This window comes from Lutjanus erythropterus, chromosome 1 (assembly GCF_056507025.1).
Source record: "Lutjanus erythropterus isolate fLutEry1 chromosome 1, fLutEry1.hap2, whole genome shotgun sequence".
In the NCBI taxonomy this organism is placed as follows: domain Eukaryota; kingdom Metazoa; phylum Chordata; class Actinopteri; order Lutjaniformes; family Lutjanidae; genus Lutjanus; species Lutjanus erythropterus.
Genome location: NC_139317.1, coordinates 14,549,707 through 14,564,059, shown reverse-complemented (window position 1 = coordinate 14,564,059; position 14,353 = coordinate 14,549,707). Strand labels below are relative to the sequence as shown.

At 37.9% G+C, this 14,353-nt stretch overlaps 1 protein-coding gene across 1 annotated transcript; it reads right to left on the bottom strand.

The window, feature by feature from the left end:
• Positions 1-132: 132 nt before the first annotated feature.
• On the bottom strand, positions 133-14,270 carry ace2 (angiotensin I converting enzyme 2). The gene is made up of 18 exons (XM_084714460.1): positions 14,015-14,270; positions 13,492-13,650; positions 13,107-13,200; positions 11,465-11,608; positions 11,228-11,343; positions 10,676-10,781; positions 9,724-9,821; positions 9,414-9,586; positions 8,521-8,747; positions 7,539-7,683; positions 7,242-7,340; positions 6,014-6,136; positions 4,758-4,936; positions 3,219-3,277; positions 3,002-3,099; positions 2,774-2,890; positions 1,541-1,735; positions 133-1,403 (listed from the first exon to the last, which is right to left on the bottom strand). The coding sequence occupies exons 1-18, from the start codon at positions 14,201-14,203 to the stop codon at positions 1,301-1,303; spliced, it is 2,424 nt and encodes an 807-aa protein (XP_084570586.1). The 5' UTR covers positions 14,204-14,270; the 3' UTR covers positions 133-1,300.
• Positions 14,271-14,353: the final 83 nt, after the last annotated feature.

The following is a 14,353-nucleotide window of genomic DNA, read 5'->3' as shown; positions in this document are numbered from 1 at the left end:
TCTCTTTTTTTTTTTACACAAATATCTGTACCTCTGATCATGTCTGAACTTTTGCCAAGAATATTTTGTGTTCAAGGTGTAACTTTCATTCAAAAATATCTATTCAAAACAAGAATTAAAAACAAGATGATGTGAGAATAACTATTTATTTAACACTGTCTAATGAGTATTATACATTAGAGCAAAATCACATATGATATTAAATATAAACATGAGTCCAGTGTATTAACACAAACATTAATTGAGTTATTGTTAAGTGGCTTGTTGGTAATGTGTTATACTGGCAGCTTGTTATAATTTAATACTTTATTCTCATGCACCTGTCTACCAGGTGTGCACTGCAATGACAACAGTTAATTTAATATTTGAATACAAGTTAAAGTATCAAACAGTGTTACAAAAATGTCTGACCACCTTTTACAGAATATTAAATATTAAAAAGTAATAAGAAAAGAACGAACACAATTCATGTTCATTTGATCAACTATCCTGAGTGACACTTAAAAAAATCTACATCACAACAATAAAAGAAAAGGTGTGATATTTTGAATTATACAAATGTAATAACTTGTAAATCCCAAATACAATCTGAAAGCAACGTTGGAAAAACACAGTTCTTCTGTAAATAACCTATATCAGACAAAAAAGCTTAAAACTAATACAGTTAAATCACATTGTAGGGGTTTATTAAGATATTCTATGTATGATAAGAAATACTGTATATTCTGACAGAAAATAGAGCTACTGTTGTTACACTGGTTGTGTATTGAGTGCAATAATACATAAATAGCACAACTTAAAATACTATCGACTAATTTAAGTACACACAGAGTACAAGTTAAGTGTCCATCATTATTGCAAAAAAGTATTTTTTAATAGACTTAAATTTAAAAACGCCTCAAAATAACACAGTCAAGTGAACTTAAGTGCAGTTAAATGTTAAGTTGTACTACTTATACTGTTAATACACTCAGTATAAAAATAGCACACTTTGAGCATATTCACAAGGAAATATACTTTAGTTTACTACAATTAAGTACAATTAAGTATGCTTTTTTTTACAAGGATATTCACTATACATCTGTCTGTAAGATTAAAAATCTTTGACAAACTTAAACTTTCACACATATACACATTTAGCAGTCATGATGATAATTAGTTAGTTGAGACGAGGCCACGCAGCACTAGTGAGAGCGGGAATGTCCTCAGAAGAACAACAAGTCTTATTCTTGGACTACGAGTCTACTTTGTGTGAGCACTGAGGACACCTTCCCTCTGATCGTCGGGGACAGCAGCGGACTCAGAATCCAGTTTGTTCATCATCGCTGTCCTCAAAGGCTTTGTTAGTTTGTCCCTCAGCGTCTCCATCGTAGGGATTGTTCATATTTGTCTGTGCAGATTTCCTGGACACACAAAACGCAAGACTCAACAATCAACCAAACTCAGAGTAGAGGAGAATAAAATATTAAACAATAAAATAAATAAATGTACTAAGTCATTTACATATAACACATATACCGGGTCTCGAGAGCAAACTCACTTTTTGCGATCTCTGACACCGGAGATGACAAGGTAGACGCCTGCTAGCACCACAATTCCCATGACCACCCCAAAGACCACCAGCCACACCTCCACCGGCTGCTCCACGGGAGGGGCCAGTGTTGGGAGGATACCCTCAAACTCCAGCGTCTTGTCGTCCATTTGGAAGGCATCGTTGATTCGGCCTCGGTATAACCTGGGATCAGCATCGAAATGCGTTAATTATTGCCCACTTATAAAAATTTTAGCAAAACAGCGATGTTGGTCACATTAGCACATGTTAGCAGCAGTTTAAATCCTTAGCCCTGCCGGCACCTCACTACAGGTGTCTCGCTACCATCATTTCTGGAGGCGTCCCTCAAGTGTTTGAGGTGCTGTGACATAATATAAACAGTGATGGATGGACGGCTGGATGGACGGATGGATGGGCCAATCTCTCAGGCAAACTGTGATTTGTGATATTGTGCTACTGTATATGAATAAAATTTCACTTGACGACTCCTTTTTAACAAACCATGATCTTTTCATAAAGTTAATCAAGTAGTTTTTGTGCCTTTATTTTCAAAGTCTACGCGGATGTTGCATATTTATTATTAATAAGTTAACCGAGGAGCTCTGCAGGTGCAAAACTGACGCTTGAGGCGTACCTACAGTGTTACAGTTTGAAGCGTAGGCCCACTGACCAAGCTGCAATATTTGACAAGTTGGGAGTAAGAATATGTTGAAATTTTGCCCCGATGATGATGCTGGACAAAAAAATGTTGAGGGATAAACAAAGTCATTGCAGTTCACCTTGAGAAGGACATGAATGTCTGTACCAAAACAGATATCATGTCGGTGCTGTATTTACTGTGTGGGAAACGTGAATGAAATTTTTTTGTCATTTCATCCAGTAGATGTTCAGATATTTCACTGGAAAAATAAAATCTTTTGCCTGCCGGTGGCACTGGAGTAAAAATCAGAGCATCACCAGAGTCACTAGGCATAATTAAAATCTGAGGAAAATCTCATGGCAACCCGTCCAGTGGTCACTGAGATATTTCTTTCTGGACCAAAGTAATGGACATGAATGACCATCACTGACTAAAAATCTTTCAGAATATGTTAAATCAGCTGAGTTACTATAACTGCTGTGGAAGTCTGTGAAACATTCAGTATAAAACTGTGTCAGTGTTTTAGAACATACTGTGTGTAATCAAAATACAGTTGTGTGTTGAATGAAGCTGTGTCTCACCGTATGGCAGCCTCCAGATCAGCCTTTGGGATGTATGTGAGGGGATCTGTCGGGTTGGTGGCCACAATGTAGAAGGAGATTCTGGGACTTAAGTCATATGTGAGGACGTTCTCGGATCTGCAGGTACAAACCAAGAAAAACTCTCAAACAAATGCGGTAACTAAAAACAGTCAGAGGAAAACAAATCACCAAGTATCTTCATATTTTTTGATGTGAGTTGATACTGACGTGAATTCGAGGGTCTGGTTCTTCTGGCTGTAGTACTGCCTCAAAGCAAACGCAATGTTGGTCTTGAACAGGTACATCTCGTTGGTGTTCCAGGGATACTGAAACATATTTTAGTTGATTAAAATTTGCCATGATTTCAGACTGATTTCATGTGTAGTCAGTTATTGTAACTCATATATAAGTAATAAAACTTCTAATAATGATCAATAATACTCACAGCGTCATCGCCCATGGCCGCCCTCAAACTCAGTCTCACTTTAATGGCATCCCCTGAATCTGTAAAAAGAAAAAGAAAAAAACATCAAATCATGACTTAATTTTGAGAAATTATGATTTTTTTTTCTTTTTCAAAGCACATTTCTCACTTCCTATTTTCCATATGTCATCAAATCTTCACCAAACATGGCACATAACACATTTGGCTGATCCAAAACAATGTGGATTTGTTTTTGGATATCACCTGTTTGTCCATAATTGACAACATTTTGTTGCTGTGACCAAACACACATTATGTGTCATGACTTTTGAATCGATCATGTAATTGCAGCCACTTTCAGATACTCTGTGCAGACAAGGACAGTAAACGACTCTACACAAATGGATGAAATTTCACTGGAAATCAGTCAGACTTGGGACACAGTTGCCTATAGATATAGTGAAACATATTACCAGTAGCGCCACCATGTGGCCAGTTACAAAGCACTTTTTGTTTTTGCTTTTAAAGGGCGAGTGCGTTGGGTTTAGTGGCCTCTTGCACTGAGCTTGCAGATTGCAAACACCTGCAGTCATCCTTGCCCTCTAAGCACACAGAAGAACCTATGATGGCTGCGAAACTTGACAAAAATATGTAAAAAGCTCTAGACCTGCTGTTGAGAGTCAACTATACAAAGGCTCAGAATGAGTCATTATTGCACTGATTAAAATAAAACAAAACAAAAAATAAATAAAATACCTTTTTGTCTTTTGAGTGAAAGCAACCCAAAACATTTGAGATTGTCCCAATCGTACATTTTAATAAATGATCCCCTAAATGTTGCAAGTGTAAAGGTCAAGTGAGGGTGAACACTCGAACAGGGATGATATTTAACGCAATGCCTTCACCACCAGACTAAAAGAATCAGGGAACAACATGACGAAAGAGTCTTTTCTGGTGGCCGTGGGTGAAAAATGAGCAAAAATAAGATATTTATTGGCGATAACAATCCTTTGTAGAAAATGTGGTTTGATCATGCATATATTTACCACGAAAGCATCGGCGACGTAAATCTGTGTTTTTTCTACTTCCTCAAAATGTCTTCAGGGATTTTTTTCTCTTCGGTGTCACAGCGAGTGTTTCCTCAAAAGAAACATCAAGGGTTGTTTTTTTTCGACACAGTGGGTGAGAAAGTTGTTTGGCCATTCACAGAGTTTAAATGCCTCTGGGGCCGCTTTTCACATCTATCGAAAAGGGGATCAATTAACTGTGTTTGGTGTGGACTTTAAACTACATAAACAGGATATGGCAATGCACATGTAAATACACTCAACCCAGCTGCAGAACAGACACTTGTTTGCTTTTTTTTTAACCCAGAGTTAAAAGAGAAGATTAAGCTCACTCTCACGTCTCTTCAATGAAAATGATTTTAGTGGTGCTGGTGCAGAGCCAGGCGAGCTGTAGCGTCATATTTACCACACAAACACAACGAGTATTCCTGTAAGAAAAACGCTGGATATTTTAATAGTAATAATTGTCAATGTGAGCATCTTTTGAACTCACATGAATCGATTCCTGTCTTCCAGCCCACCATCCTGTTGTTCTTCTGGTTTTCTTTCTTCAGCCAGTCATGAAGTTTTTGGAAATAGTCCAGCAGGGGTTGGGCGTTCATTTTAACATCGCCGGATATCGTATGCAAAGCCCTGGTCCAGGACTGGGACCTTCCCAGCTCTAACATATTCCTAACAGATGAGATGATGATGATGATGATGATGATGAATTACTGCTGTATTTATATATGTGTACCACAATACTACAATAAAATGTGCCACAACAAAAACAGAAAGGGAACTCTGGGCCTCATGCAAGAAACCACTGAACAATTTTTCTCTCATTTTTGTTCATATCTACGATTTGTTCTTATTTGATTCGTACCCATTAATTTAAAGTATTTGAATATGTATAATTATTACTAGAAAGTTAATTATTATGTACAAATAATTATATGAACAATGTTAGAATTACAATTAAGATATCTATAGTTATGTAATATTATTTAAAAGAATTCAGTGTTTCACCTAGTTAACCTGTTAACATATTTTTCATGTCTTCCCACATCTTTTTTCTACTTCACAGATTTGCTGCTTTTATCTATTTTATATCATCTTATGTTCAATAGTTTAAGGGTTTTAAACAAGTAATTTGAAGATGCTCATAAACTGAAATAATGTAATTAAAAGTTCTGAGGCAAGTTAAAATTACAACTAAACTTATAATTTAATAAACAATATTGTTAGTTAAATATTTTATATAAAAGTGTAAAACTAAATATAAAGCTTTTCCTTTAAGCTCCCATTAGTTGGTTAAAATAAATAAATAAATAAATAAAACTTCCCTCATTCTCTCACTTCTGTTACTTTGAGTGTTTCTGCTGACTCATCATCACATGATGAACTTTTCACTCCTGCTGAAGTTCTTCTTCTTGCAGCCTTTATTCATGGTGTCTCTCCAGAGTGACTCTTTGCACACCTGCCCTTATATAGTGTTTAGGAGGCGTTACCTTTACTAATAACAAACAATTGGCCACACCCCTACAGTTTATGATCAGGTGGGATTCATCATTCAGCACACCTGGGTAAGATGATCTGGGTAGTGATAAAATTTTTTGTGCATCTGAAGAGACACTTCTAAGAGAATGTTGCTGCATGAGGCCCATTATCACTCTTTTAATTTCAAATTGTTCAGTCGACTTATTAAAATAGAGATTGCAGGTTCATCACCAGGATCACAAGACAAACAGGAGGTCGTCCATACTGTACCTCAGCTTGGTTCCTGCTTCTTTGGAACCAGTAATGTCACATGTCGACAAGGGCCCAGTGTGACCAGCCGCATCGCAGAGCGCTTTCTGGAACTGAAACTGGTAGATGGTTCTCGTGAAGTACCTGCATTCACAAACAGAGACAAACACGCACATGAATGGGTGATGTCTTGCAGCAGGACTGTGGCAGCTGTTCTTAACCTGGATCCTATTTTTCATCTTTAATTATTATTATATATTACAGCCAACAAACACAACCATGAATAAATCTTAAATATGTCCAGTGTGTGTCTTTTCACTCTCTTCTTTAATAGTTTGGATGCTACTTTGCAGAGATGGACACCAAGTTGCAAGTAACATGAGTAAAAAAGTATTTTTTTTAAAGACTTTTAAGTACTTTGCGTTTCAACAAATCTGTTAGCTGGCTAACGTTAACTATGTTAATGCTTAACATGTATTACTGTGCAGCTTTAATCTTTGATATCATTCACAGTCATTTATGTTGTGGTTATAGTTGTCTGCTGGGCTTTTAAATTTGTGTGCTTTAAAAAGCAGTTAACCTAACGTAAAACCATCTTCAACATTAAGGTTACACTTTCATAACTGCACCTTAAAAAATATTAAAATGGAAAGTAACTTGTATTTGAATCATTTATTAACCAGGAATTTATATTTTATTTTTTTTTTAATTGGGCAGTTTGGTAATTTAGATGTCTACTTGAGTCATTTTTTATGGGAGTAATTCTACTTATATTTGAGTATATATTTTCAGTACTGTGTACATCAATGCTGATTTAAATGTTTGATTGTTTTGGCTCTTCTCATTTTCTCTCTGCCCTCCAGCATTGCCATGAGAATGACCAACATACTAGCAGAGAATAACTATGAAAGAATAGCCAATCTTCTCGGTGATTGTCTTGTTTGTTTATGTAGGCCATATAGAGGCATCAGTTTTGAACTGAGACTGTGAAAAAGATAATAAAAACTCCTTGTATCATGTTCGAGAAATGGTTTTGCACTAAATCTAATGTTACTTGTTCCTTTCTATCAAATTCCGCTGAAATACGTTCACAAGTTTTTGACATATCCTGCCAACCAAACAGCACTCAGAACTGAAAACATACAGTAACCCTCTCAGCAAAGCAGATGTTGAGAAAATCCAAGTTCCGAGTGGCTGAAATGTTACATTTTTATTTCCTTGAAGTGTAGCTTTACAGTGGGAGTGTTACCTGATGAAAGAATAGTCTCCGGCTACATGGAACAGAGCAGGAGGGTCACAGTAGGTCTCATCTCTCGGCACTGGCTCCACCACCCCGACCAGCTCCCTCCTGTTATGACAACAGAGTCAGCTCTGATGCTGTAACCACTAAGGTTACACAACATGAACAGCCACAAAAGTTGTTTAGAGGGTGTCCACTTTTGATGTCATGACCGTATTTGATCACAGCGATATCGGACAAATTTTCACACACTACACAAGTCAACTTGATTTCATTAAAAGATGCATGAAAAATGTCTCTGCTTACTTCATCTCCCACCAGGTCTTCATCCATTCATCCTTGGTGATGTTCCCTGCAAACACCTGCCACCTCCATTCCTCCAGCATGTAGGTGAAAGGCAGAGTGGCCACAATTGTGAGCGCCTGTTTCAGCAGGAAGTTGATCTCAACGTCTGCAAGGCGAAAAAAACACAAAATAGTTTATGATAAATGAAGCGAACATGTCAGAAAGCTGTCTGCTCTTGGTCTAAACATAATTTTCACAGTTAAGCTCTGAACTGTGTCTAGAAAGGACACTGAAACACCTTTTTCTTATATATTATTCTTACATTATTCTTTTGGAACATTTCAGTGAGCTTAACGAAAAACCCAGCACTCTGTATTTGATGCTATTTATGACGCCTACGTCAGACACTATAAGTAGCTAAATGACAGTGTGTATAACAGTTAGCAGAGGGCCAAAGGTCATGTTACGCTTGATTATCTGGTTTCCCTGAAGTAAACAGATTAATACAGGTGTGATAGGGTCTATCCAGGTGGCCCCAGAGGTGCTGAAGCTATTTCTGCCCTACATGCCACTCGAGAGCAGCAACCGAGACACATTACTCATACCTACTCTGGTTTGTTCAGATCTTTATTTTATTTTATTTTTTCTACTGTGGGGTAAAAACAGTTTGTATCTTCAGTGTGGTGATTTCATAGCCAGAAACTTGGTACTGAGCAGGTAGTTTACAGTGAGTTTTAGACTGAAAATGGATTGAAAGCCAAAACAATGAGCTGAAAGACGCTACAAAGCTCCACACAGCTGAGGGGAATCACAGAGTCAGATGATTGCCTATGTACACACTGACCTCGTCTACACTTGGATGAATCGAATAGAAATCTGATCTCATAAAAGTTAAGTGCAAATGCATCCAGGAAATCTAATTGGTGGTTTGAGATGTATTCTAGCCATATGTTCATAAGCGATACGTCTTTGGTTTGATTAATGTCAGTTTTATCAACAGTACCAGTATCATAAATGAAGTCAGAGCCCAGGAGCCCCAGTTTCTGCAGGTGTTTGGGTGTTGCAGCAGAGAGAGACATGATTTCTCCGACAGCCTCGTGGAAACCCTCATTGGCTCCGTCCCTCAGGAGGTAGGACAGGTTACGGTAAGCCATCTGGTACTGGTTGTGACCCATCTCATGGTGCACTGTGAGGAAGTCGTCCATGTTGACCTTGGTGCACATTTTGATCCTGAAGAAATCACGGGAGAAGTGTTGTTGTCAGCAGTTATAATGCATGACACAGACATGGCACAAAGCCATATCAAATATAATCCGCCCACATCAGATATACTGGACTGCAGCAATAAAATAATCAGAGCAATCACAAGTTACTGGTGAGTCAGATGTAACAAACACTGAAGCCCAAGAGCAATAAAATAATTTAAAACATTGCCCACACAGATGGAGTAAGTTCGTTTAATTTGGCCACTGTAACTCAAACTGACAACTTGAGGCGTTGTAAAACTTGTATTTTGGAAAGAGTTACATTTCGCATTTGAACAGCGAGTGCTGGGGCACCCCAATGGATTAATATTTGACTTTGGTTCATCTTTATCAGTGGGAAAGAATGACTCAGTGATTGATCAATATCATTGTTCCAGCAAGTTTATATTTATGACTCTCATGTACTGATCTACAGACAGATTATTCTTCTCAAACGCAGCACAAAAAACACAAACAAATCAGCTCACATGGAAACATTTTTTAAAAAGAGCTACTTAAAGTTCTAGCCTCGAATGTAAGCTTTTTAACAATGACAATACAGTAAATGCACTAAATCATTTGTTCATATAATTTTGATTTTTGTTTCCGCTCCCTATGTGTGAATACGTGCCTGTCTGTGGATTTGTCCTACCTAAAGTCCTCTCTGTTTCCCATGTCCCAGGCTGTGGGGTGACAGACCACCTTGCGTCCATCCTCAGGCTTCGTCAGCATGGAGTTATTCCAGAAGTTTTCGAACATCTCGTACAGACCCACAGACATGAAGAACTTCTCTGCTTCTTCGAAAAAACGTCTCTCTGTCCAACCCTGAAATTCACGATGACATCTGGTCAACAGTTTCAGTTCCAATGTGTTTTAGTGCTCCATGCAAGTATTGTAAGGTTTGTTTTTAAAATCTTTTCTATTTCTTTGCTTCATTGATATTAAATTAAATGATAATGTACCTGCTGCACCATAGTTTCTGTGACATCAATGTCTTCTTTACCAGGGTAGGGGACTGACAGAGCGTACAGGTTGGTCCAGAATCTTCCCCACATGTCACCTGAATGATAAACACAAAAGATGATTGGTTTTCGCTCTAAGTAGACACTGAGATATGTTTCCTGTTCTTAGTCTGATGGATGTAGTTGCAATCCATTCAAGATTGATTTGTTGTATACACATTATATGACATTTGTAACAATTCTTTGTCCTTCAACAATGTTTACTGGTATTTTTACAACCAAAAAAAAAGTACTAAATAATTTTTTCCCTGAACGTCAGGATTATGTTTTTACCAAGATACAAGTTCATTAAAGTTCATTTCTCAAGCTGTCAGTCTACTTTTTCACTCTCCTCAATCAAACGTAAACAAAGTGGTAGTGATAGGACCTGGACAACAGAGGGAGCCATACACAAGTTCTGAACTGGCATTACATGCACATTCAACAAGGACCTGGTGGGAGATGCACATTCTTTAAATTGAGAAATTATTTGCTCTACTGCTGCCAGAGATTAGCAGCAATCAGCATGCTAGTACGCTTAAAAAGGAAAAGGAAGAGAAAAGAAAAACAAAACCAGAGGTACAGACACGAGGGAGACAAAGAAAAAGAAGACAAAAAAACAGAGAATACAGAGGACACTTGATAAGGAGATAATAAACAAGTAGGCAGAAGACAAAAATGGAGTGAAAAAATAGAAAACAAGAAAATAGTCTATGCATGTTTAAAAACTTAAGAAATTATAAGGAACATCAAAATAACAATTAACAACATTAAAACTAACCACTAGCAAAATAAATACAATACAATACAATTAAATTGAATTAAATACGGAACAGTGATATCAGCATAGTTAATATTTTCAGTGTGATGAACCTGCTCTCATCATCAGTTCTGAACAAAATGCTCAACGTACCCAGCAGGTGGGCTGGCAGAGGTCCTTCTGCATCAATGTGTCCTGGGTAAACTTCCATGAGCTTGGCTCTCACGTAGGCGTGCAGCTCCTTGTATAAGGGCAGGATCTGTGCAAAAAGACAGTAAACTACTGTTGTTAATCACTTCACACAATCAATGACAAACTGATTGACCGATTCTCTTACTCTTACTGGTCAAAGTGTAAAACAAGTTTCCCAGTACAATGAAACTCTTCCTTTAGCCTTCCACTCTGAATGTCGTTAAACAATGAAACAAAACAGCATATAAAGTGAAGAAAAACGTAAAATAGAAAAATAGAAAAGTACAAGATACATAATGATATAGGAGAGATAAAGAGAAACAGTATGAAAAAGACTGTACAAAAAGTAGCAGCAGCATAAATGTAGATGTAAAAGCAGCATAAAAAGCATAAATATAAATGTCTGTGAATGTGTAGAGTGCTGTGAGTGTTACTGTTGTTTACTAATGTTTGTAGATGCACTAAAACACGACACATACCATCTCCTGATGTGGACATGGATATTAGACGTACCTCTTTGTACACAGACCGGACGTCCTCCATCAGCTCATCTCTGGTGTAGCTGAACGGAGGCTCCTCCTCAATGGTCTCATAGTTAAATCTCCAGTAAGCTCCGTAGTCTTCAAAACCTGTGAATATGTGAGTGTGTGTCAGAGAGGGTTATTCCATCAGCTCTGCATGTCCTGTCAGACATTATCTTCACCCAAACAAAGCTGCGTGAATGTTAGGTTTTGTTTGAGACGCAATCACCATTTAGTTCAGAGGCTTCATTCTTCAGATCCACGTAGTCTTCGTACAGAGGCCTCATCCTCTTCCCCACCTCTTTCCTCCAGCCCTCCCACACATGCAGACGCTCGTAGTAGTCTCGGCTGTTGGCCATCACATGTTCCAGGCCTGTGAACAGAGAGCACTGATCTCAGATAAATGTTGCTTCACATCTGCCAAAAAGAGAAAGTCTGTACAAACAAACAAGTATGATAGCAGTGGTGTAATGTAACTGAGTTCATTTACTCAAGTACTTTTACTAATGTGTAATAACTGATACTTCTATTCCACTGCATTCCAGAGGGAAACAGTCTAAGTTTTACTCCACTACATTTATCAAACAGCTATAATTAGTAGCTACTTCTCAGTTCAAGATCTTATATAAACTTAAAATAAGCCCCACCTTGACAATATTAAAATGCTGCTTATACACATCACTGCTTATATATGATAAATCTAACTGAGCAAAGCCATTTTGAATAAATATGACTTCAACTTTTGATGCATGCATCTCTCCACGCTGGCCTGGGAACGTCTGGGGATCCCCCCAGTCAGAGCTGGTTAATGTAACTACAGAAATAGCAGATCTTCTCAGTGATGACTGGTCTCAGTATTAAACTGAGGCTGTTTCATAACCTGTTTAAAACTCTTTGTAGTAACTTCATGTATGTAAAAGGTCTTAGTTCTTCTTTCACAACTGTAGGTGTGTAAAAGTCCCTACAAAACATTCTAAAAATTCCTACAAGAGGATGATGTATCAAAGTGAAAGCATCAAAATGCATGAAAAATTAAAAGCACTTGTCCAGAAAATGGTATGTGCCTGATATTACTACAGTATATGAATTTATTAGATTTTTAATACTGATGCAATGATGAGTAAGCAGCATTTAACTGTTGTAGCTGGTTAAAGTCAAGGTAACTACTTTTTATACAGCTGGGTACGTTAGTTGGCTCCCAGCCTGAGGACTGGGCCCCTCCACAGGGTCACAAGATAAATCTGAGGAGTTGTGAGATGATTAATGGGCCAGGAAGGACGGAAAAACAATGTTCTGCCACACAAATATATATTTTTTTTTTGGACTGTTCTGTATTATTTGCTTCTTTTCTTCTTGGGCCTCAAACTTTTAAGCTATTTAAATGAAACCCTGTGAGAAGTTTAAACAGTAAATCTGTCTTTGGTGGAAGTTTGAAGGGGGTCACAAGGAAAACCTGGTCAAAGGTGCAGTAAGCAGTTCAGGAGAAAGACAGCTGATTGTTGACTCTCATTGCCAATGAGACACCAATGAATCTAAAATATGCTGGAGCAGAAGTAAAAAGTAGCATAAAATAGAAATACTCAAGTAAAGTACCTTAAAATTGTACTTGAGTACCAGTATGTATGTAGTCATTTCCCACTTGTTGAAACATGTCTGTACTTAAACCTCTTTTTGCTCAAAATTAAAGAACTAAACATTATAAAACTGTTCAGAACATAATTCCCACAGTGGATTACATAACCTTGGAAGAAAAACATTAACAGCCATTTTCTTTTCTCAGTTAATCATAAACTGCTTTATCTGACCCGGGCTGACAGTAGCAGGCAGCCACGTCACCCTGACCGCTCCTTCATTAACAGATTGTACAGTACCTGGCTCCAAAGTCTCGCACTGCTCATGGTTGTCCTTCAGACACACAGTCGCTGTGCTGTAGATCGTGTTCATCTCGCTCATCACCTTACCCAGCTACAAGCAGATTCACAAGAAAAGCACAAAGCACACAACGTTTATGTTAAAGCTACTACAAGGAACAAGGAACATACAGAAGAATCAGTGTTAATGTGAGACAGTTTATAACTAGTTAAAAACTCCTTGCAGTAGCTTTAATGTGACAGAATGAACTCAAATCTACTGTGGCTGCAAAGTCAAGGAGAGGAAACTTGTGTCTTTGCAGCCAAACAAAAATACCATATTCTAAGAAACCTACAAACACATATCTATGACAGAATGAAAATGAACATGGAGTGATGGTCTTACATGTGCAGCTTTATCTGCTGATAGGGCACCAGAGCCTTTGTCCTGCAGGGAGATGAGCTGTAATTTGATTTGTCGATCCTTGATCTGGTCGATGGGGTATTTCTGGGACTCCTCTGACATGCTGGTGTAGAATTTGCTCCAAACTTGCCCCTCTTGTGACTGGGTAGAATGAAAACAGACACATCAAATTAAAAAAAAAAAGCTCACCTGTAGATACGATTGTCCATTGGTACGCTGAATTGTGTGTCTGTACATATATATGAATATGAACAGATATAGATATGTGTGTATGTATGGTTGTATTTGCATATATATATATACTAATTTACCTTTTGTTGTTAATTGCATTATTTGATATAACAAAATCACTTAAGATAAAGTTCTTATTTTTGTTTATTTATTTTTTCCTCTTCTTTTTCTGTCCTAACTTGATGCATCCTTGTGTCCTTATATAAAAAAAAGTAACTTACAGAACATCTGTTTGGTATTTCATCTGTATTTTAAAGATTTTCCGAGTGCTTACCAGTTTGTCTGAGTTCTCCGTTGTGATGTTGGTGTTGTAGGCCCATGATGCCAGCGAGTACTGGTACATACGCTGGGTGGCCTCCTCGTCAAACCTCTCCAGGAACTTCTTGGCCTGGGCCTCCACGTCCGACTGGGCAGAAACAGCGCAGGACACAGCCAGCAACGTTACAAGAATCCTAGCAGACATCTTGGCTGCTTCAGCTCCATCCACACACACAAATAACTCTGAGAAGGAAGGACGCTGTACTTTGTTATACAGATTTAATAACCTTTGCTGCTGCCTTGGCCTTTGGACAGTAGAGCCATAACTGAGGGTGGATCTGAGTTTTCATTTACA

Coding starts and splice junctions, on each gene's coding strand:
- ace2 (XM_084714460.1), bottom strand. CDS start 14,203: ATGTCTGCTAGGATTCTTGTAACGTTGCTGGCTGTGTCCTGCGCTGTT. Junction 13,201..13,491: donor CAGCAGATAAAGCTGCACAT/GTAAGACCATCA, acceptor ATCTGCTTGTAG/CTGGGTAAGGTGATGAGCGA. Junction 7,684..8,520: donor TGACTTCATTTATGATACTG/GTACTGTTGATA, acceptor TTCGCCTTGCAG/ACGTTGAGATCAACTTCCTG.